Source organism: Sorex araneus, chromosome 5, assembly GCF_027595985.1.
Source record: "Sorex araneus isolate mSorAra2 chromosome 5, mSorAra2.pri, whole genome shotgun sequence".
In the NCBI taxonomy this organism is placed as follows: Eukaryota; Metazoa; Chordata; class Mammalia; order Eulipotyphla; family Soricidae; genus Sorex; species Sorex araneus.
The window spans coordinates 107,593,785-107,617,864 of NC_073306.1; the positions used below are offsets into that span (position 1 = coordinate 107,593,785).

At 34.3% G+C, this 24,080-nt stretch overlaps 2 protein-coding genes across 3 annotated transcripts in view; one reads left to right on the forward strand and one right to left on the reverse strand.

Annotated features, from left to right (window-relative positions):
- LRRTM3 (leucine rich repeat transmembrane neuronal 3) overlaps nt 1-16,490 on the forward strand; it is a 207,209-nt gene extending 190,719 nt beyond the window's left edge. Inside the window, exons 3-5 of one of the 2 annotated variants that reach the window (XR_008630136.1) lie at nt 878-2,280; nt 8,852-8,951; nt 15,427-16,490. Coding sequence is in view for 1 of the 2 variants with exons in the window: in XM_004617093.2 (XP_004617150.1) it covers nt 878-1,087 (210 nt within the window). In the remaining variant the exon portion in view is untranslated. Of the gene's footprint in view, nt 1-877; nt 2,657-8,851; nt 8,952-15,426 lie in introns of those variants that run through there. The other variant, XM_004617093.2, reaches the window with a different exon arrangement.
- The window catches only part of CTNNA3 (catenin alpha 3), a 1,605,010-nt gene that overhangs the window by 1,143,777 nt on the left and 437,153 nt on the right, over nt 1-24,080 (reverse strand). The gene's annotated exons all lie outside the window — the stretch shown is intronic.

Sequence of the window (24,080 nt, forward strand, 5' to 3'; positions counted from 1 at the left end):
TACAAGGTAAAGGTAAGACTTTACTAGCCAGATGACTTGCCTCAGACAACTCTTTTGGCTTATTTTTAAAAATTCTGTCATGTTTCTACAAATTTGTGGCATGTAAATTAACATCAGAAATCTCGTTTGTAAATTTGTATCACTGTATCACTGTCATCTCGTTGCTCATCAATTTGCTCAATTGGACACCATTAACGTCTCCACTGTGAGACTTGTTACTGTTTTTTGGCATATCAAATATGCCACGGGTAGCTTGCCAGCCTCTGAAGTGCGGGTGAGATATTCTCAGTAGTTTGCCGGGCTCTCCTAGAGGGACAAAGGAATTGAACACTAGTCAGCCACGTGCAAGGCAAATGCCCTACCAGCTGTGTTATTGCTCCAGCCCTTGTAAATTTGTAAGAAATGCAAATTTCAGGTCCTGACCCAGACCTACTAAATCAGGAACAAGGAGGATAAGGAGAGAAAGTTGAAGAAGTTTGAAGTGAATTTTATACATGATTAAGTTTGAGAACCACTGTTCTATTACATTTTTTTTCACAATAACCAACTAGCAATTGTCTTTGTCTAAAATTACTGTTTTACCCATGAGGTAAGGCATTTTTTGTGTGATTTCTTTCCAGTAAAGCTTTTTAGCATTTTCAGAGCCAGGTTTATATTAATCTGAAGATTCCACTTAAGAATTGGTAGCGTTTTTAAACTTTAAATCTGTTGTCTTGAGCATGAGGGACATCATTGGGATAAAACTAAGACATAGAACCACATATGTAACTGCAGAGATGAATCAAGCCAGCAAGTAGCTTGTACTAATCTCCAAATATTGTCTCCAAAATTGTTTGTCTTTTTATAACTGACTTTTCTCATGTCATTTTTTCCCCAGATACCTTTATCAATGAATGTTTCAACCTTTCTGGCATACGACCAGCCCACAATAAGTTACTGTGGGGTGCATCATGAACTTCTCTCTCATAAAACCTTTGAAACGAATGCACAGGAAGATACAATGGAAACACACCTAGAGACTGAGCTGGACCTGAGTACAATCACAACAGCTGGCCGAATCAGTGACCATAAACAGCAGCTGGCTTAACTGAACTAATTGATAGCCAAGGGTTGCTACCAAACTGTAACCTCAAGGACAAAAATGAGGAAGATTTATTCATTGTGGACTTTAAGAACGAAACGAAATCCCCTGTTCAAATAAACAAAAATCCGAGATTGATTCATGAAATAAAGAAGACATGAATTGTTTCAAGTCTACACTTTGTAATTAGCTAAGTTGTGCAGTATTTTTTGACTTAAACAAGATTATGATCCTGAAAAAAAGAAAAGGAACCCTTTTTTTTCAAAACTCATCCTACCTACCTGTAAAAACTGTACAGAGCTAATGTATTTTTCATATTGTAAAGTTTCAATTATAGAAACAACTGGTATGTACAGTAACATAATTTAATTACATTTTACTTTACAAACTTTACACCTTTGAGTTTCTAAAATTTTAAATTAACAAAAATTATTTCTTGTGTTATTCAGAGTTACTCCGTTTTGTAGGGACTGTTTTGTTACTGCTTTTGTGCCCAGAAACCTAAAATTCTGTGCTGTGCAAAATCTGCACGATTTTTATCATGCTTACTGCGTAGAATTTTATCTACTTGTTCCAGAAATAATACATTAACCAAAAGGGTTTAATTGTTGAGACTTGTAAGAAGTTCTTCAATTACATAGACAGGTTTTTCTTATAAATGAAAAAAAAAATCAAAGAAAAAAATGAAAGATTTTTTTTAACACTTCTCGAACTTAACTGTTGCCTTGAATTACAGCCTAGTTTCTAAGCAGTGAAATGTAATCATAAAAAGGGATATTTTAACAACATATTTCCGAATGAATGACTCATTATTTCATTCTTTTTGAGTAACCCATTGTTAAGAGTGGGGGGAAGCATGGACTAAACATCCCTGGAAACAAAGGCCGTAACCACAGCAACAGACTTTGATATACTTAAAAGGTGCAGCTGCCAGTGACAAAGAAAAACTTTGGTTACATCTCATTATTTTCAGGCCAAGGTGGGAGGATAGAGCATAATAACTGTACAGCAGTAATTTTTCTTCTAATTAACCCAAAGTGGTTTATCTAAAAATAACCATCATTCAGTGCAAAATGTGCCTAGTTTTTACGACAACTTCATATTTAGAACTTCGATGCTATATTTTGGGACTATCTCAAAGAAAATACATGAAATTATCTCCTGGGGAAAGCACTAAACATCCACAGATATGAGCCATGGTAAGGAACTATCAAAATAGATGGCAAGAATCCTCAAATATATTTTATATGCCATTCATGATACTGACCTCCAAATTATCTGAAAAATAGCCAACAGTCATTGAAATCACTCCAGGTCATTTATTAGTTGTGATAGTATTCGGAAGTTAAATGAAATCAAAATACAAAAACCTCACTTGTCAGAGGCTGAAAGAATCAAGTTGTTTCTGTTATTTGCTTGACACAAACTATTGTTTGCAACTATTGTTACTTTCTCTCTGGTATTCTTTTGTTACTGCTTCTGTGCATATAAACATTCTTTTCTTTTGTGCCCCCCCCAAAAAAAATTCATTATTCTGTGCTTTTAAAAAATATATATAAAACTATAAGTTTCAAATGTTGTTATACTAGAAGTACTTTTTATGTTTCCATTTTATATTTATGCTATCAAAACTATGTTGAGTTGTCAACCTAACAGTCCAAGCAACACAAAAATGAAGAGAACAATTTGTAAAAAAAATCAATGTTGAACTTAAAATTTTTTCTTTCTTCCAAAGAAATCAATGGAACAAAATTCTAATATTATGCAATTTTATCACAGTTAAACTTTAAGGTATCTTCAATAAGAATGAAATTTGAAAAAAAGGTAGGGCAACATTTTATTCAAAAATATATAGACAAAGAGAAAAAAATGCAAAATGGAGGTAGCAAAATTAATACAAATGAAACTGTCACAGAACTTGTATCAAATATTTACCATTTCAGGTTTTGTAAATATTTGACATAAATTATTTGCTATTTAAACATTTTTGTTTTTTCAGTATAATTTTAATATTCCTTTCCAATTTCTAGTTTATTTGCATTGCTTTGTTGTCAGTATATTCTTTCTTAGTCCCCTGCACAGATATTTTGCTTCGCATGATTAGCAAATTTATAGAGGGTTGATTACAAATCTATTCTGTGGTTCTGAAACAGATGCAAAATCTTATCTATTATGTAAACTAAAATGACATTTGTAATTTTTCTCATAAGAAGCTATTCTTGCAAAGAGTCAGACATTTTTTAATTTGTGTAAATAAGTACTTTAAATCTACTTCCATTTTTTTAATGTGGGGTCCCAGGAAGCCATTTTTATGCCTTTAATTTTTCTGAAGCAAACAACTTTCTCTTTAGCATTTTGTGTTTATCTAAACAGCTATAAATAGAAGCAGCCACATTAGAACTGTAGCTCTGTGCATCCACGGCCTTACTACAGTAAGAAGAACCAAGTAATCTATGAATTTTTGAAAAATCTTTTATTTGAAACCAAATCCAAAGAATTGTTAGTATAAAAAGAATAGAAGATTTGGGGTCATTTGCTTAGTTTGGATTCTGCCAGGTCCCTTGTCAGGAAGGACAGAGGAAAAAGGAACCCGACCTTCTTCAATGCCACTACTCTCCCAAGATTAGCTCCTCTCTAGCCAGCCTGTCCCCTGTCTTCCCTTCTATCTATTGCTCACCAACTTAAACAACTGGAATGTTTATGGGTTTGGAATTGAAAAATGCAAAATGGTACCCAGTGCAGTTATAACAGTCACAGCTGCAACAAACAACAAAATTGTGCAGTAATTGAGGTTTACAAACTGCATTTCACATAAATCATCTCATTTTTCCCTTCATAACCACCCTGTGAAGGTACATTAATCTCAAAGAAGTTGAGCTTTACCCAAGAACACAAGGATAATAACTGGAGTTGAACTGTTTTCAAAATTCAGATCTATTAGTCTTTTCATTATAAGTTTCTGCTCTCTGAATGGAGACAGAATTTTCAAAGATAGCAGATAGAATTTAAAGATGCATGACATATTTTGAGTAACTCCAAGTTTAAGTCCCCTATCTGCACAATACTTGAACTCAATTCACTTTTTCTATTTTGGGTGGGGTGTTGGGGGGCAACTGAAAGTGCATGGAGACTACTCATCCTCAGTGCTCAGGGGACCAAGCACTGCTCAGTGCATCAAGTGGCGAGAAGGATCAAAATCAGGCACAAACAATCTTTTGAGTAATCTCTGGTTCTCAACAAACTCTTTCTATGTGTTATTTTGAACTCATTAAAATTATATTTAAAATAACACAGCAGGGTCTGGAAGATACTTTCAGTGAGAAAGATTTGCCTAGCATGTGTGAAGCTCTGAGTTCAATCTCTGGAATTTCCCAGCCTCTCTAATACCACCATGCACAGATCTGTGGCCCAGGAGCACCACTGACAGAGTCCCATACTATCAGGCCTACATCTGGGCATAGATGGGCAGAAAATGGTCCCATCTGTCAGCCCCTCACCATAATTACTGGGCATGGCCCTCCATAAAAGAAAACACAGCAAGTTATAGCCATCTTAAGATTAACATACCAGATCATTGATTAGTGTGCAAAAATGCTTCTAAGAAGAGTATGTATATAAGCCCATTTGCAGACTTGAACATAAGGAAATAAACCTGTATACGGATAGTCCAATGCAAGGGAAGTCCACAATGTGGAATAGCACACATGTCGAATTTATAACTAAGTTATGAAGAATCATCTGTCTAACTTTGTCCCCTTATCTTTGTTTCAACAAGGATATTTTTCAAAACGAATTCTTTTGGTTTATTTTGTGGTAACATCCAGCACTGCTCAGAGCTTACTTCTGGCTCTGCATCCAGAGATCACTCATGGCAAAGTTACAGAACCATATGTTGTGCCTGAGATTGAAATAGGGTCAGCCACATGCAAGGCAAGTGCCATACCCATTGTACTTTCTCTATGATCCAAACATTGAATTCTTATACCTAATAGAGAATAATTTTATCTCTCTTATGTCTACCACTATAGCACTGTTGTTCATCGACTTGCTCGAACGGATACCAGTAACGTCTCCATTGTGAGACTTGTTGCTACTGTTTTTGGCACCTCAAATATGCCATGGGTAGCTTGCCAGGCTCTGCCGTGTGGGCAGGATACTCTCAGTAGCTTGACGGGCTCTCTGAGAGAGATGGAGGAATCGAACCCCAGTTAGCCATGTGCAAGGCAAATGCCCTACTGCTCTTATGTCCAACAAAAAAATATATATATATATCTTATCAAAATGATGAATCAATGTTATAACATATTAATAGGCAAATATTTTACCATGCCACTCATTTCAGGGGGTGATATATCCCCAAAGGTGTTCTGGATTGAACTCTGGGCTTCACATATGCAACGCATTTACTCTTGACCCTTTGAGCCCTGTTACTTATCAGAACCTTAATCAGGACTTTTTTCCTTAAACTTTTATTTTTATTCCCTCTTATATGTCTAAATAAAAAAAAAAAACATAAAATCATATGTATCTTAACAAAATTATATTTTAGGAAGTAATTTAACTTGTCAAAATTAATACTTCAGACAAATTACTTCTGATTTGAAATCAGATCAAATTCCATAAACTGCTTAGAACTGGCAAAATCTATAAAATTATCTTCTAAATAAAGTCACTTTTTATCTGCTTCTGGCTGAAGATCTCTCAAACTAAATAGACGTACTTATGCAATACAAATCCAAATGAGTTGATCTTGGGAGCAAGAGATTCTGCTTCTCTTACCTTTTCAACTCCCAGCTTCTCTAACTAGACAGAAACCAAGGGCAGGACTCAGTATCAATTCTATTGAAATGTTGAAAACCCACAAGGTAGACTGACAGCAATTATGTTTTCTTTAATAATCAACCATAATGAGAAAAAATATACAAAAAAATCTTAAAGCATAGTGATAATGGGATATTTTTAAAGGTCTCTCATGGCTTGCATTATAGTTTTATTGTGAGGAGAATGCTTACACATAAAATATTTTTTTATTCAGGGCGAAATTTATCCTAAAATAGATTCACAATTAATTATCTCCCCATAAGGACAGTGACCTTACTGTCACATTGTTCCTCAGCCATCTATAATTAGTGAACTTTGTTGTCTATTTCTCTCCCAAATTATTAATTTTATTTTTTATGACTTCTGTCTTCCTGAAAAGTTAAGTGAAAATCTATTTTGTGTAAATCAAATAATATTTAAAATGTACCAAGGGACTTATTGATCCTTTATTGATAAAGGATCCTTGAAGTAAATCCTTTGTGTTTTTTAATCTGATAAATCACCCACTACTTTATCTTTATAAATTGATTCCAAATGTCTTATTCTGTGTATTATAGCAATACTTTGAGCCTTGCAGGTTCTGGATATAGTCTTTCCTTCAGCTTATACAAAATAGCTTTTGAGCATGCTAAAGACATTATGGAGTAATCAATTTTTAATTGATTACTGATTACTTGATTAATTTAAAAATTAATCGAAGGTAACATTAATGAGTTGATAATATTTTTTAATTTACTGTTCAGAACTTTTGTCACCAACTATTTTTTCAAATTTATTATTTGAGCTAAAATATCATTCAAATAGGGCCAGAGATGTGGCTCTGTGGTAGACTACATGCATTACATGTATGAAGCCCTGAGTTCAATTCTGCACTAGGAAGAAAAATCAGCTTTTATCTAATGAGTTTGCTTTATCCAAATCACTCATCTATATTTATTATAGCCTTTTATTGCACTTTAATGTTGCAATATGAACCTAACTTGCAAAGACTAAATTAACTATTTTTTCTGGACTGGGATAAAGCAGAACTTAAGACAAATATCAAATGGCCAGGTGATTTTATGACAAGGTACACTATTTATAGAGTTTGCTTCTTGTGAGTTCTTTCAGTGAAATATTTAAAAATAGTCAATTGAGTTATTTACCTACTAAATTGCTATCGGCCCCAAGACCTCTAATCATTCGCTTTACCGGATAAAACTGCGTGGGTGGTCGTGCAAGAGCGCCAGCTATCCTGAGGGAATGAGAGACGTTACTGGTGCCCGCTTGAACAAATTGATGAGCAACGGGATGACAGTGATAGTGACAGTGAAATTGCTATAAACTCTCATTAATAATAATACAATAGCTGTAAAGTTGAAGCAGAAAAGAAAGAAATATAATTGGCAGTTTTTTAGAAAGAGAAAAATAAGGATTATGGTCACTGAACAATTTGCCAATGCTTATAAGTAGAGGTAAGTATTCAAATCCAGCTCATAAGATTTTGGGGATGGGATTCTACCATAGAAATTTTCAAATATGAGAAAAATATATCCTCCATTGTTCACAGATTTGCTCGAGCGGGCACCAGTAACATCTTCATTGTGAGATTTGTTGTTACTGTTTTTGGCATATCAAATACATCACGGGTAGTTTGCCAGGCTCTGCCGTGTGGGCGAGATACTCTCAGTAGCTTGCCAGGCTCTTTGAGAGGGGCAGAGGAATCGAACCCAGGTCGGCTGCATGAAAGGCAAACACCCTACCCGCTGTACTATCCCTCCTGGAAACTTTTAAAGATAAGAATTTGGCATCCTATTAATAAATAGATATTTTATATGGACTTTCTCACACTATTCAAAGACTTCCTTCAATATCTCTAAATTAGAATTTTATTTAAAGAAATAGTGATCACTTTGTGAAATTTTACACTTTGCTCCAAAAAAAAAGAAAGAAAAAAATCCTTCAAAAGATACTCTCAACTGTATTTTTTATTCCGGTTTTGTAAGCTATAATTGTTGCAAGGAAGTTGTTCAGTGAAAATTTAACAAAAATCTGAAGGCAAACATCCAAAAATAATCTTCATTGGGGAAAAAAGTGAAGAAAGATTATCAATTTTTAAAAAGAAAGTTTACAGAGGAACACAATAAAGTAATCTAGAGAAAATTACAATGTAATAAAAATCAAATAATGGACATTTACAATATTTTAACCACCAACAACACAGCTTGGCATTCAGAATACTTCTTGTATTCTAAGAAGTATTACAAGTAATATTGTAATTAGTATTACAAGTAAATTGTATTAAAGGTTTATCTAATATTTACAAGAAGTATACTTATACATTGTTTTAGAACTATTCTTAAAGGAGTATGAGTACTTAGACAAATATGTGCTCTGAGAGCACAACCAAAAAGATGAAATATAACATTTGTAACAATGTCCGCCTGTCCAATAACTCAAACATAAAATATAACTTAATGTTAAAAACACATATAATTTTCCTTGTTAAGGTCATAAAAATTTATATCATTTTGTGAAGGACAAATAAATTTTAAATTTATTTTTAAACTCACATGCACAAATCTTCCTACTCTCATTGATTCACAAATGATTCTTCATTTCTTGATTTCATTAGTATTTGGAGAAGCTTTAATTTAAGCACCAGTCTAACATCCTTCATTCTTTATGAATTTACACAAGTCCAAGGTAATGTAATTGGAAGGTTTATCATTTATTTCAACATAACTATCAGAACATATAGCAGTTGTATGGTTTTATATTATATTTTTGTGAAATGCAGGGCCCAGGAAAATAAACTGTAAACTCCACATCTGAAAACTACCAATTCTGTAACTATGATAAAACTGTTATAAAAAGTTAATAAATTCAGCAAAGAAAGAAGTTCTAGGACCCTGAATAATTACATTTTCTCATAGCATACCATAAAAATCTCTTATCTGAAACATCTAGAGTAATTCTGGTTCTGGACAAGAAAGACAAACTTCTGGTATCTTGGTTAGAGATGTGGTGAAAGACAAAGAAGAGGACCAAAAATTACAAACACTCAGAGGTAAGTAGAGAAAATGTAATTTGTGTTATTAAATTATCTACAATTAATTTCTTAACAAAGACTAAGAATTACAATCTACAATAGCATTTATCTACAAAAAGTCATCAGTAAAAGTTGACATGGACAGAGGGACATAAAACAAACATATTTGTGATTGCAACACATAATAAATAGAATTCATTTCTTAAAAAAGAAAATATTAGAATAAAATTGTTTCAGTACTTCCACTATTATTTCTCCAGAGAAACATGGGTCAGAATAAAAGATTCAAACTACATCTCAAATGTTATTTTCAAAATTTATCTTGAAATAGTCCTATAAAAACTCTATATTGCTGCTTCAACCATATGTGTGATTACATTAATTCACATAACTAATCACATTCTTACATTGAAAAATGGACTGTATTTTATAGATCCTCCATCTGTTCTTACTATTTTATATCAATAACATCTTTCAATTACAAATTCATAGGTAGGCGATGCAGCTCAGTGGTAAAATATATGCTAGCATGCATGAGACTTGGGTTTGCTAACTGACACATTTGGCAACATAAAAACAAAAAGAAGAATCAGTTGCATCCCCGTGGATATCATCCTGAAACAGTTTGATGAAATGTAGTGAAAAGAGAATCAACTCTTGTTGCTTTACAGCATATCCACTGTTGTGGGGGACTAAAAATGAGGCTATTAACAAAATCCACTATTAGACACTTATAATCATTGCCATCTTAGTTTATATTCACTTATAAAATAAGGAAAATACTGCCATAAGATAAAAGCCTGGAAAGCGATTCCTCACTTGGCCAACGACACTTAGAGAGGTCTAGGGAAAGACATTGAATATATCTGAAATCTATGCTACCTGAAGGAAAACCTCACATTTTTGTGATGCCAGTACTGTTTTCACTTTTGGATTTGATGGGATCTTAGGTTAAACTTTACGGACATTCTTCAGTCTCCAGAAAACTTCAGACATGGACTGATTCCCATCCTTTGCTCCTCCTTTTCTTCCTTTTCCACATCCAGGGGTAATAGGGAGTTGTTCCTAGTAGTATTCAGGGGGTCATGCCATGCCAGGGATCAAACCTGAGGTCACACAAAGTACACACTCAACCCCTGAGCTACTTTTCAAGATCAAGATGAGTTTCCTGAACCTTTAACATTTGATTGGGAAATGACTATTCCATAGTGAATTCTTGTCATATTTTATGGTTTGAGGAAAGAAAAATATAAGGTTGAGATAATAAGCCTTATTTACTTTCTTCTTGCCATTGACATGGATAAGGATAAAATGTCTGAACAACATGGCACCTTAGTAGTGTGATAAAGGAGTTGGAATAAGGGACATTTTAACAGATAAACAATAAACAAACATTAATAAATAAAGATAGAAGAGAGGATTTGTATTACTTCTTTATAGTTTCATACTACAATGGATCTTTAAAGCAAGTCAGTGCCTTTATGCTACTGGGAAATAAATATTATTCTTTATAATTAATATATGGTTTTATTTCTACCTTTTAGTTTGTGGTTGTACAGCAAACCATTATATATACGCACGTTAGAACTGCCAACCAAAGGAATTTCTATTTGATTATTCCAAGAAAAATGACTTAATACTGGTTATTTAAGATGAAGTAATAATAAGTAACATAATATTTACTTGTCTAAATATTTTATAATATTTATTAATATTGTAAAATATTGAATTACAATGTTTTATTAATTCACTTAATACTTATTTATGTGATTAAGAATATTTATAACTGCACTGTTCAGTAAGTATTATTGCTATATCCTTCAAAAGACAGAAGAAATGAGACTCAAAGTGATTATGTGCCATATAGCAACTAAATTATGGACCAAGTGTTCAAATCCAAATGACAGAAAACTGACCTCTACTCATCACCCATTTAAAGTTCACTTCAGGAGCCAAATACTTTTGATTCTAAAGCTGTTAACTTAACGCTATAATTAGTTGGCTTGATAGAAACAGTATGTTTTTAACACAGCTAATATATTTTCCCTTAGCACTGTAGCACTGTCATCCCGTTGTTCATCGATTTGCTTGAGCAGGTACCAGTAACATTTCCATTGTCAGACTTGTTACTGCTTTTGGCATATCGAATATACCACAGGTAGCTGCTCTTCCATGTGGGCAGGATACTCTCGGTAGCTTGTTGGGCTCTCCGAGAGGGACAAAGGAATTGAACTCGGGTTGGTCGAGTGCAAGGCAAATGCCCTACCTGCTGTGCTATCGCTCCAGCCTACTTAAGGGTAAGAATATTAAAAGCACAAAAGTCTATTTATACTCCCTTCTCTCAAAATACTTACACTCCTACTAGCAAAGGACACACACATAAACATACACATACACATAGTAAATATACTATCTGCAGGTATACAAAACAGTCTGGGTGGGGGGGAATAAAACTAATGCTAGAAGAATTACTGGGAATAACTTCGATCAAAAGTGAAAACCAAAAAGTTTATGAGTAGCACTACTAAGAAGAGATTCAGTGAAGAAAGGACACTATACATATAACATTACATATTTTATTTATAAACATCTGTCATTCTAATATTGTTTGTTAGATTCATGCTTGTCTGACAGAGAAATATGCCTCACTCAAATTTTGTCTTCATAAAGTTCAGAATCAAATTTTAATTCCGTCATAGATAACCTTTTGGCTTTTCATTAAAGGTCTACATATTTCCTAGTATTTCTCAGATATACTTCACTTTACATTTTCATATATTCATTACCATTTGTCTTTCTTTGAGAAGATGAGTTGAATCATATCAATCCTTGTTGACTACATTATATTCATTGCAATAAAATGCTCAAAATATTTTTGAAAAATGAGTCAGTCACTCCCATTAATTTAAAATAGTGATGTGAATTAAATGAAAATCCCTTCAAGATAGTAACTGAAAAATCCTCAAATTATTACTTTATATCAGGCAAAAAAATTCTCAGGCAGAAGAAATAACAGTAAAGCAAGTAGGGCTCTTGCCTTGCATGCAACCAGTCCAGTTTTGATCCCTGGCACCATATATGGTCCCCAGCCATGCCAGGAGTGACCCATAGTGTAGAGTCAAGAGTAAACACTGAGCCTCTTGGATATGGTCTAAAAGTCAAAAAGTAAAGAACTAAAGAAAAAATAAAAAGGAAAATTCTCATAGAATAATTAGCTTTTTACTTTTTCAATCTTTTAATCTATTGATATTGTTAAATTCTCACTGAAATTTGTATTCCAAAAAGTAAAATTAAAAATCTTTCCGTATTGTTCTATTTGATAAATAAACAAAAGGGATATAAGCTTAAAGTCTGTGATAAAAATCAGTTTGATAATAGAAAAGAGAACCAAAACTTAAATTCACTTGTACTCATTATTATTTTGCACTGTAGCACTGTAGCACTGTTGTCCCATTGTTCATTGGTTTGCTTGAACAGGCACCACAAACATCTCCATTGTGAGATTTGTTGTTACTGTTTTTGGCATATCGAATACACCACGGGTAGCTTGCAGGGGCTCTATGAGAGGGATGGAGGAATCGAACCTGGGTCATTAGTGGTGATGAACATTTTCCTTATTTGTCGGTTGGTCATCTGTTTATTTGCACTACTGCAAAATATTTCAACATCACATTAATATTTAACAAAATAAAAATTATTTGTCTTTGTCTTTGAAGATATACTGTCAATAAAATTTTTAATTTTTAATTTTTAAAATGCAGTCAAATGGGTTAAGAAATGTTTTCTTTCCACTAACTTTGTCATTTGGACTATTAATATGCACCTATCCCTGCACTCACCTGACAGTCAACATTTTTATTTATATAAGTTTTAGTGCATGCATCTTCTTGGTTTAGGATGTGAATTCTTTATTTATAGCATTATGCAGTATTTTGGTGTGTTTCACACAATTCAATCTGAAAAGAATTAAAAATTGAAAAGTATTCAACTTTCACTGTTATATGCCAAGGCCTGAGATAGACAAAAAAGTGATAAAATGCTTAAAACTGATGAAATAACTGTAATTCAATGTAATTTTTTAAAAATGAGGTACATACGTAATGCTATAGAACTGAAAGTGAATGATTAGTTTTACTGGAGAAAAAAGGTCAGGTCAGGACTGATTCAGAGTTCGTGCCATTTGAAACTCTGGCTTATCATTCAGGCTACTCACATCTCTAGTTCACTCCACTCCTAATTGAATTTGGAGGTATTTCAGATGCTTTTGCCATTAGTGTCTGGAAAAATCTATCACTGTGTTCTTTAGTCAGGCATTTTACAAAGAAAACCAGTTACTTAATTTCTTTTAGTATATAAATGTTATTGTAGGCTCAAAAAGTATTTTGTCCTTTCACAATTTTAACTAAATTTAATCTGCAGTGTTCATGGATGTGGCGCAGGGTAAGCTATGTGTTTTTTATGTAATATGGTTACAATTCCTGGCACTAAAATATAAAATAAGTTTTATGTGCTGGGATATAGTGCAGAAATTAGCACACATACCTTATATACATGGGACCCTGGTTCAATTCCTGGCACACAGGGACCCTTCAGTATCAGAGGATGACCCTATTGGTCCCAGCACTGCAGGGCATAGCAGCATCGCATTCTTGGTTTTACCAGATACAGTTGACTTGGAATTACAGGGAATGGCCCACTGAGCACCACTTAGGAAGTCTACAAATAAAAATTTTTTCTTCAGGGCATAATTTTTCAATTTAGTCATTATATAATGAATATAATAATAAAATTATAATTTTATAATATAAATAAGAACTGCCATAAACACCTTGGTTTGTTTTGTTTTGAACATGTCCCCTGCAAATCCAATCTGCAAAAGTCAAAAAGCCCATAACGTAGCTAACTTCAGGAATATGTGCAGAAATACATGAGAAAGGTAAATTTGCCTGTGAAATATAAATTTCCACCATTTAATGGCTATGACATGCGACTGTTATTAAAATGGAAAGAGATTAGGTTATGCGGTATCTTTTGCATTTCATCCAATCATCAAATGATTCTTTAGGAAAGTGAAAAGATATTAATAAGGTAGTCATTTCCTCTGATAAGCTTTTAAGTACTCTTGCTCTGCTAATTGTATAGTATAATTCTTCATAAATATGGAAAGTTGTTGTTGTTGTTGTTGTTGTTGTTGTTACTAAGTAAGCACCCTCTATAGGAGTAAGACTATTCCCAATGGAAGGAATCTATTGATTCCTTTGGGAATAGTCAAAATACTACTGCTAGTCAAAATACTAGCAGCAAATTTTGTGACTAGTTCAAGGCTCAGTTTCCTGATTTTCCAACTTAGAAAAACATTTACTTGATCCTAGAATTTTTAGTTTATAATTTTATTTTTAAATTTGAATTCTAAGAGGTCACCACAGATATTGCTCTTAGTAAATATCAAGAGAAATGTTCCTCAATATTTTCATCCTTAAAATACTCTTGAGGAATATGAAGAAAATATGGTATGGCTAAATGAGCCACAAAAATATGAATGTATATAGATTTGTATAAATATAAATAATATTATACTCAAAAATAGTTATTTTAAAAATTAAATTATATATAAATTGGCATTTTAATCATCTACAGTGTGGCTCACACTGCACTATATTAAATAATGCCATTAAAAAGTTAATTCCTCAGACTGCACGTATTTATATTTTTTGTTTTCTCTTGGGGCCACACTCGACACTCAGGTCTTCCTCTGGCTCTGAGCTCAGGGATCACTCCTGGTGGAACAGGGGTGAAGCCTAGGTCAGATCTAGCCCCTATGCCAGCTGTGCTGTTGCTCTAGCCCTGAAACTGTTTCTATTACATTAGACACCTAAAATCTCTTCACTGTGAGGGCTCTGAATATTACAACTCAAGTTTTACATATTTGTGGTTTATAATTTGTTAGTGGCTGAACTTATAGCTTTCTTTATGATACTTAAGTTTCATAGGGATATCCATAGTTCATATTAGGAAATATGGTTATAACAGAGTTTAAGTTTATACTATAGATGTACAACTTTACTGCACCCCACCAGTACCTCACTGCCCATAATTGACTTTCCCATGATTGTCGCCTCTGTACTGATCTTCAGTCCCCTTCACCTACTCCTCCATTGTACTTCAATAAGTCTTGTACTTCACGACCAAGGGGTTCTCATTGCTCGATACTGAAAGGTAACAAAACCTAGTCCAGGAAACTTGAGTTGATCTATAAAAGAAAATTGCTGTTTTTAATTTTCTGAATCCTCAAAACCTTAGTATGAAATATTCACGCTTCCATTTCTGAGAGTGTTAGGAGCATGATGGAATGATGAGGACAAAAAATTGGACACTTTCCAAAGAGTTTTGATAAATATTAGATATCTAACATAAACTTAAAAATTACAGATTCATTTGGTTATAATGCATGCCACAATATAAGAATCTGATGATATCTACCATTTCTTTTCAGGTGTGTACACTGTCTACTGCTAAGAGAACACTTGTGAGGATTTATAGACTAAATGTCTGCATAATTGAACAGTTTAAGATAGTGATTAGGAGGCAAGTTACATTTCATCATTGCTATTGAACAATCCACTGTACACTAAACTTTCTATAAATTCATTCCTTAAAAATATCCTACCTTGAAAATACTTACAAAAATAGGGCAAGAGAATTAGTGTTTGTGGCTGGGGGTGGCCAAAATAGACAAAAAGGCATTAGAAGTAAACAATAAAAGTATGATGATACAATTCTAAGGAAGTAAGATTTGGCATTGACTAAGTAATTTATCACTCACTTGAATTATGTGGAATAAAATATATTAAATTTCTCTACTATATTAGCATATTTCACAGGTAACTTTGGCAGAAAAGCAAGGAATAGTGTTTCAAGGTCCTAAATAAACCACAGGGAGAGTAATGTATTATTCTACTTGTTTTCACTCTTTCTTGCATGTCTTAATCTTCTTTTCTTCCTGCCACCTCTTCTTCGAATGATATATGAAGTATACAAATGTGCTGATAGTGAGGAAGAATGACAAGACTTAGAGAGGATATCATTTATTTACCTTGCCATATGAATTATCCAGTTGTACAAAATGATATGGCCCCATTACCTTTCCCAAAAGTATGAGTAAGTTGATATTTAACTCATAGCAGGTCTGACAACTGAAATCAAGGCTCTACAGTAAGTCACTCTTTCTCCAGTAATTTGAATATCTCAGAAAAATTCAGATAAGACACAAAACTTCCCCTTTGAAATGATGCTCTGACTCTTTTAATAAAATATCATCTTCTTTGTGGCTGAATTTTATTAAGACTTTAAAAACCCTTTGACTAATTAAAGATGGCTTTAAATGACTGTGGCAGTTTATGAAAGATGAAGAAACTTGTTAATGAAAATTGTTTAAAAATACTGAAATGTCTATTAAATATATTTTTGTCAAATCACTGTGTGGTAAAATGTTATCCACTTGTGTGTACTTATATGCAGTTTCTGTGATGGATGGAAGAATAAAAGAAACTCACTTCTTCCCAGAGTCATGGTACCACAAACACACCACTGTCCTTAGTAATACCAATGTAATTATTAATGCACAAAATGTATCTGTACTATTCACCTGATTATGTTTGGGAGGGAGAGAATAAATGTCATGTGCTAGGTCATTTGTTAGCAAGGAGAAGACAAGTATCCTATATGTTTAAGCCAAATGGCCAGCAGGGCAAAGAAAAAGCCACTTACTATGAGAGGAAAACTTCACCCAGTTTTATACCCACTACAAGGTCTCTCCTTTTGTGACAACCCAGGGAAAGAAACACAGGTCAGCCCTTCATGACCACTGAAGGAACTCTAGCTCATTATACCCTCATCAAAAACTTCTCCCCCTAAAAAAAATCAGACTCACTGGTGCCATATCAGTTCAAAGTCACCATGACAACTGATGAAAGTGGCTAGACATGATCAAGAACTCAGATTCCAGGGTGTTTTTTCCCATTTGGAACAAAGTGGAGAGGAAAACAAAGAAAACTTTGGTGTTCCTCATTGGTCCCCCACTTTCTACACTTGCCATTTTTCTCTTTTGCTTAAAAACTTTATTCCCATCTGGGTATTCACGTCCTTTACTTGTTGTTGTGCTCACCATGAAATCCTTCTTGGAGGAGCAAAAGTATCAGGGGCTAAAGAGATAGTACAGGGGCTCAAGGACCTAGTGTATAACCAACTCTGGTTTGATTCTTGAAATGCACGTGGTCCCCCCAGCACCATCAGGAGTAATCCCTGAGCACAGAGCCAGAGGTTAGCCCTGAACACCCTGGGAATGGCCTAAAATCACCTCTAGAAAACAAACAAAAACTGTATCAGGGACCAGGGAGCTATATGTGTTGATGCCCCGTCCCCTCATCATGTAAAAATGACAACATTTCTATAAAATACTGGCTATAAAACTCTAAAATTTTTACCAAAATGAACCATAAAATATGTAGCATATAAACTACTTGTTCAGGTGGCAGGGGGATAGTGGAGTTAGGGAATTGTCCTGTTAGCAATAAATTATGTGCAAGTCACGTCATACAATATATTTCAATTACTTCAGTTTCTTATCTCACCCAAAAATGTATCAGAAATGAGGCATGAAAAGCTATTAACTGAATCATTCACACATTGAATAGATGTTGTTGTCAGATTGTTCTTTTGATGAAAATAATGAACAACTGATTTGTCTATAATGGGTAATTATGATAATACACTTCATTTTTACCCCTTCATTGTATTATATATATTTTATAATTATCTTATTTCGCACCTGATCTTTTCACGTTATTGTCAGTATTTTTTTTTCTTTCCTAGACTTTTTTGTTAACTTTCTTTGGTTTTGAGTTTGATTAAAATGTTTTAATCATTTTGGTTCCCTAATTTTACTTTCTATCTTGACTGTGACATTTTATCCTAGTTGAATTAATCCATACTTTATGATTCTGGGATAAAAATTAAAAAATTAAGGAGATGCAGGATATATATTACCATTACTGAGAGAATTTTATCAACATTGATTTGACTTTATTTTCTTTCTGAGACACAGGGAAACACAATGGGTAAAGATAATAAAAGCTGGTTTGTATTTTAAAGGAAAAAAGGATAAAATATTTTTAATTGAAACATCATGAGATACCCATTTATAAAGTTGCTCATCACTGGGATTCAGTCATACATTGTTCCAATACTCATCCCTTCACCAGTGTACATTTCCCATTCCCAATGTCCCCAGTTTCACTCCCACCCTGCCACCAGCATCAAGAGGACTTAGTTTATGCTATTTTCCAATAAACATGGTATTTAAAAATGAAATACTTTATTTGAAATTCATCCCCTGCTACATAGTTAATTTGATCTAAACATACAATAACTTTTCTGTTTTTCTGCACAACATATATTGAACTCTGTCATCAATGTTTTATAGATTCATATAAGAAAAAGTCTTTAATGATCTGCTTCTACATTTAACTGAAATTATTTTTAGCAAAATATTTACTACAATATAAACATCATTATTAAAGACATATAAAAATGTATTTCAAAGCTAGGTCCTGGAAAATTTTCCCTAGAAAAATAATTGCTCTTTGCCCTCATGAATACTAGAGTCTTGTCATACATCCTATGTTCATTATCTTGGCTTGTCTTCCCAAAGTTGCATTAAACTTGCTAGCCAGGTAACCAGGTTAAACATCTTATTGACAGTCCTAAAATTTAACTTTTAAAAATAATTTTACTTCTTCTGGGGCTGGAGAGATAGCACAGCAGGTAGGGCGTTTGCCTTGCACGCGGCCGACCCGGGTTCAAATCCCAGCATCCCATATGGTCCCCTGAGCACGGCCAGGGGTAATTCCTGAGTGCAAAGCCAGGAGTAACTCCTGAGCATCGCCGGGTGTGACCCAAAAAGAAAAAAAAGAATAATTTTACTTCCTCTTTATAATTGCATTATTTTGTTAATCTTATTCCCTATTGTGCAATCACTGGGTGGCTAGGGAAACCCCCACAGCTCTCTCTAGCCACCTGCATTCGGTGGTCTTGAACCACTTTCCCACCCAGGGTGGCCCATGCCAATGGGCGGACATAGGAGGGAATGAGAGCCAGGCTGATTAATGATCAGTTGCCATTTATTCCATTCTTCCCACACGTCTGTTCCAGTCTCACACTGCCCCTCAATTCCCGTCTCCTCCTGTCTCTCCCGCTCATCTCTCCATGCTCCATCTCGCAGCCTGGTCTCTCTCTCTCTCTCTCTCTCTCTCTCTCTCTCTCTCTCTCTCTCTGTGCCTGCTCCTGCATTCTTCCCCTACATTCTTCTCCCTCTGTCTCCCTTGCTAGTCTCTCTGAGCTCTATCTTGGTGCCTTGGTCTCTCTTTCTCTCTAGTCTCTCTCCAACTCTTGAGCATTGGGGAGTAGCAGAATCACAGGAAGAGATACTTTGAGTTTGTAGGGTGGCTCTCCTGGGGACATCTCGCTATAGGTCTCAGACTACAGTGCTCAGGCCAGATTAATCTTTCCTAACCCTAGCACGGTCCAAATCTAGTTATTACTTTTTGGATCATGACAGAATTTGTCCATGAGCATGCTCTTAATTTATAGTTAAGTATTATGGCACTTTGGCCAGGCCCATTTCGATGCCAGGATAGCTCATAGCTTGCCCTGGGTCCATGCAGTCCCTCGTCAGGACCCTTCTTTTGGGGTGCTAGGATCTAAGGGCAACTGAGTCTTAAGTCAAGAGTCCAGGTGTCCAGGAGTGAATATCATTCAGAGTCAATTAACTACAAGTTACAAAAGCATAGCATTAGCTGTCTCCCTGTGTCTATACAAAAAGGACATTGCTCTGAATGAACTATGCAAAGGACTTAAGGAGAAGAGAAAAGCAATATTTACAAGTTAACAGAGCACAAAGAAATAGGTTACAGATAAAGTTACAAATAAAATTTACAAATAAGTTTTTGTTCAAGCATTATGCTTTCTTACATATGCCTATTTAAAAAAACAAGGTACATATGTGCAATATACTCTTATGTACTGTTCTTTAGATATAAAGATTACAAAGACAGGACATACATTTCAAGATACTGACCACTAGTAGAAACATTCACAGGTGTTGAACTTTGAGAGAACAATAACATTTCTTTCAAACAACTAAAGTTTCAAATAAAAGTTCTGGTGCATATGCTGCCTAAGTCATGTGCTGCCAAGTACATGTGGTGCTGGAGCACAAGTGTCACCCATGTCTCCCTTCTTGAGATTTCTACTTTCATATCCTATGCTGAGATGTTTACTGGAACTCCCTCTCACAGTGATGAAGCCCATGTTCTCTCTTGAGTGTGCCATACTCTCTGTCTCTCTCTGTCTCTGTCTCTCTCTCCCTTTCTCTCTCTATTTCTCTTTCTGTCATTCTCCCTCATCCCTTTCTCAACTCAAATATATATGTATCATGAAACATATGGTATAAGTCAGAGCTGTGGTATCATAAAGTATCTTTTCTTTTTAATGTTTAAAGTCAACCTACTATGTCTTGTGAGCAGTAAACCATAATAATAGTATTTAACTCTTCATCATCCTTGATCATCTAAACCCTTCTTTTCTGAGCCAGCCACATACTCCTTCAAACCAAACACCAAATTTAAAAATATTTTTTCAATATATCAAAATATAATCAGTTAAAAGTACTTAAGCATACCTTTTAAAGTGTTTCATTCTAGTTGCATTTGGAAAGCTTAGGTTAATATTTGAGTTGAATTCTGAAACTAAAACGAATGCTGTACAAGTACTGTCCCCTTGGAGCCTCACATTCCCCCACACCCCACCCTCCACTCCTAACCCCACTGGGTTTTGCCAGAAGTAGCCCCAGACCTCCTGAGTATTGCTTGGGATCCCCTATAAAAATGTATGCTAATGATACTATATTGATGGACCATAAAATAAATAGGAACAAAATCCTCAAAGTGAAATTTTAAATGAATGCTAATGGCCAGAGCGACAATAATACAGCCAGTAGGACACTTATCTTACATGCAGCTGACCTTGGGTTCAAGTCTCCAGAGTTCTATATGGTGCCCAGAGCATTCCAGGAGTGATCCCTGAACAGACATAGAAGTAACCTCTGATCACCACTGGGCGAGGTGCATAAAATAATAATTTTGTTTTCTTTTTGGGTCACACCCGGCAATGCATAGGGGTTACTCTTGGCTCTACACTTAGGAATTAGTCCTAGCTGTGCTCAGGGAACCATATGGGATGCTGGGAATCAAACCCAGGTTGACCATGTACAAGGCATATGCCTTACCCGCTGTGTTATCACTCCAGCCCCATAAAATAATAAAAAAAATTAATGAATGTTTTTCCAATGTTATTCAAAATTTAATAATAATTTACTGTGATAGTTCACAAAATTCATTTAATGTAAAATAATATTCTACTTGTAGCAATATACAAACTCATTGACACATAACATTTCAAGTGTATTTATAAGACTGAACTAATAATTCAACTGCTGTGTTTATAAATGTGCATTAAAAAACAAATTTTAAACTGCAATAATTTTTACAAGATCTTGCAAGTCCCAACATTAATCAAACTTATAGTTAAAGAGATAAAAGACTAGCAAAAGCAGTGTAATATATATAAAATATTTAAGCTTTTCCAATTTTTACATAACACTTAAAAACGTCTTCAAAAAATAAAGTAAAATAGGTATCAATTTACAAAATATGTATGTAGAGTCAATACATTTACTAAGTTAAATTTTTACTAAGAATTGATTTCAAATTTCTTAAATTAAATTTATTAAAATTTGATTTAATCCTAACAAGTTTCTGAATTATACTTCAACTCTTGTTTAGATATAATTTTTGTAGAGAGGTTGTAATGAATAAGATAAATGTATGAATCTACTAAATATATAAATACAGGCAAAAACCTTATTTAAGTTAAATTTGTATAAGTGTACCTTAATATTTTACTGAAACCTCCACATTTAATTTTTAAGTTTTCTTGCTTTTTAGTGTTAGTAATTTATATTAAACTATAAACTAATGCAATTGAAACTACAACACTTCCTGCAGAAACAATGCTGGGAAAGCAATTTGAGTTACTAGTTCTTAAATTTTTCAATCTTTGTTGTAAAGAACTACAGTGATTTATAATAGTTATAAATTTTAGTGATGTGTGTGCTCACATTCATGCAATTGCACACATGTGTTGGTGATGCATGGACAATGGGATGGGGGGAACTTCAGTGGGGAGAAATGTTAATTTCTGTGCTTTTTTGACCTTGGCAAAATATCAGCTTCTAAAAGAACTTTTTGATTTAAAACTCAAATCTGGCTCTGAAGTTGAGATCTACAATGAAGCATTAGGTCAGAACTAAAGGAGCTCCCAAGAAGAAACTGAGAATGGGTATACTTAAATGCGTATATCCCAAACTAGGATTATATATCTGCAGTCTTTAATAGCCCATCTTGGAGGATTATTATGTTCATTACATGTCAGTTCAGAAAATTAAGTGTTTTCACAAAGAGCCTAAGCCATATCTCTGGGAATTAAATTGATCCATAATAACTATAAACTCTGAGGGCTAAAGAGATACTATGAAGTGCTTTTAGAGATAGGAAAATTTGACTTCCTTGCACAGGGCCCCCCAGTTTGATCAATAACATGGCATATGGTTCCCTGAGTACATCAGGAGTGATTCCTAACCACAAAGCCAGGAGTAATCCCTGAACTAGCTGGGTGTGTCCCAAACCACCTTTCTTCCTGCCACCCCCCAAAACAAGCAAACAAACAGAAGTAAAAAACAATTGTCAATCTCTGATTCAATATTTAAATCAATGATTATGACAATATTATTTATCTATACATAATCCAAGGGTTTCATGGAAGCAATTAGTCTGATATTAGTATAATATTAGTACAAATGAGCAAATTACGAGCACTTAAGAAATCATGAAAACAGATGTGAGGCAAATAAGAGAAATAAAGTCAAGCATATGATGTAGACGTTACATTTTCCTAGTAACAGTTACTAAAAAAAAAACCAAACACCTTATATGATAGATAACAGTAAAGTGGTAAACAAAATTTTTATGGAAAAGCAAAATTTTTATCTTCAGCCCCTAGAAGAATAGGGCTCTCTTTTTTTTTCTTTTTTTTTAATTTATTTTATTGAATCACCAACTGGAAAGTTACAAAGTTCTCAGGCTTATATCTCTGTTATACAATGCTCAAACACCCATCCCTTCACCAGTGCCCATATTCTACCACCAATAAAAACAAAAACAAAAGCAAAAACAAAAAAAAAGTATACATCCCACCCCTCACCCCCCAACCCCCCCCCCGTGTGTGAGTGATAATTTCACTTCCTTTTCTCTTTACCTTGATTACATTCCAGATTTCAACACACAACTCACTATTGTTGTTAGTTTCAAAACAGACTCACTATTTTTGTTGGAATTTATCCCCCAAGAATACAGCTCTATTAACAAGGAAATATTTGATAATAAGTTTTCCACTGATAAGAATGAAGAGATAATATGTCTTCATTTTACAATTTCTGTATTATAGTAATTAAGTCCGCGGAGATTTAAGTTGGAAAATGAATCATTTCCCTTCCTGGACCAGCATGTAGCAAAAGCTTAGTTCACAGTCTCCATACATGGGTGCAAGCACTTGCTGGAACCCCAAATCCTAAATTGTCTCTGGCTCCCGCTCGTTCCACATCCACCGGCTGTGCAGAGGCATGGGCACCCGGGGCCGAAACCCGGCCGGAGCCAAGCACCAGCCCCGGCGGGGACTGCCCCGGTATCCCGCGGCTGTTTCAAGTTCAAAGCACATTTTTTAAAATTTTTTTTAATAGGGCTCTCTTTAAATTGAAGCTACTCCTTAATTATTTTGTAGTAGTAGCATTCCATCTACTACTTCCTCATTCAAAATATTCAAATAAATGCCCATTGAGAAATCTTACAGTTTAATCCTCCCTGATTGCTCATTTACATTTTATTTAACTTAAATTCTCGCTCAGTATTCATATACTTCATACATATTTGACAAAACATGTTAATAGTTATGCTTTTTATTTTCCTAGTATGTTAA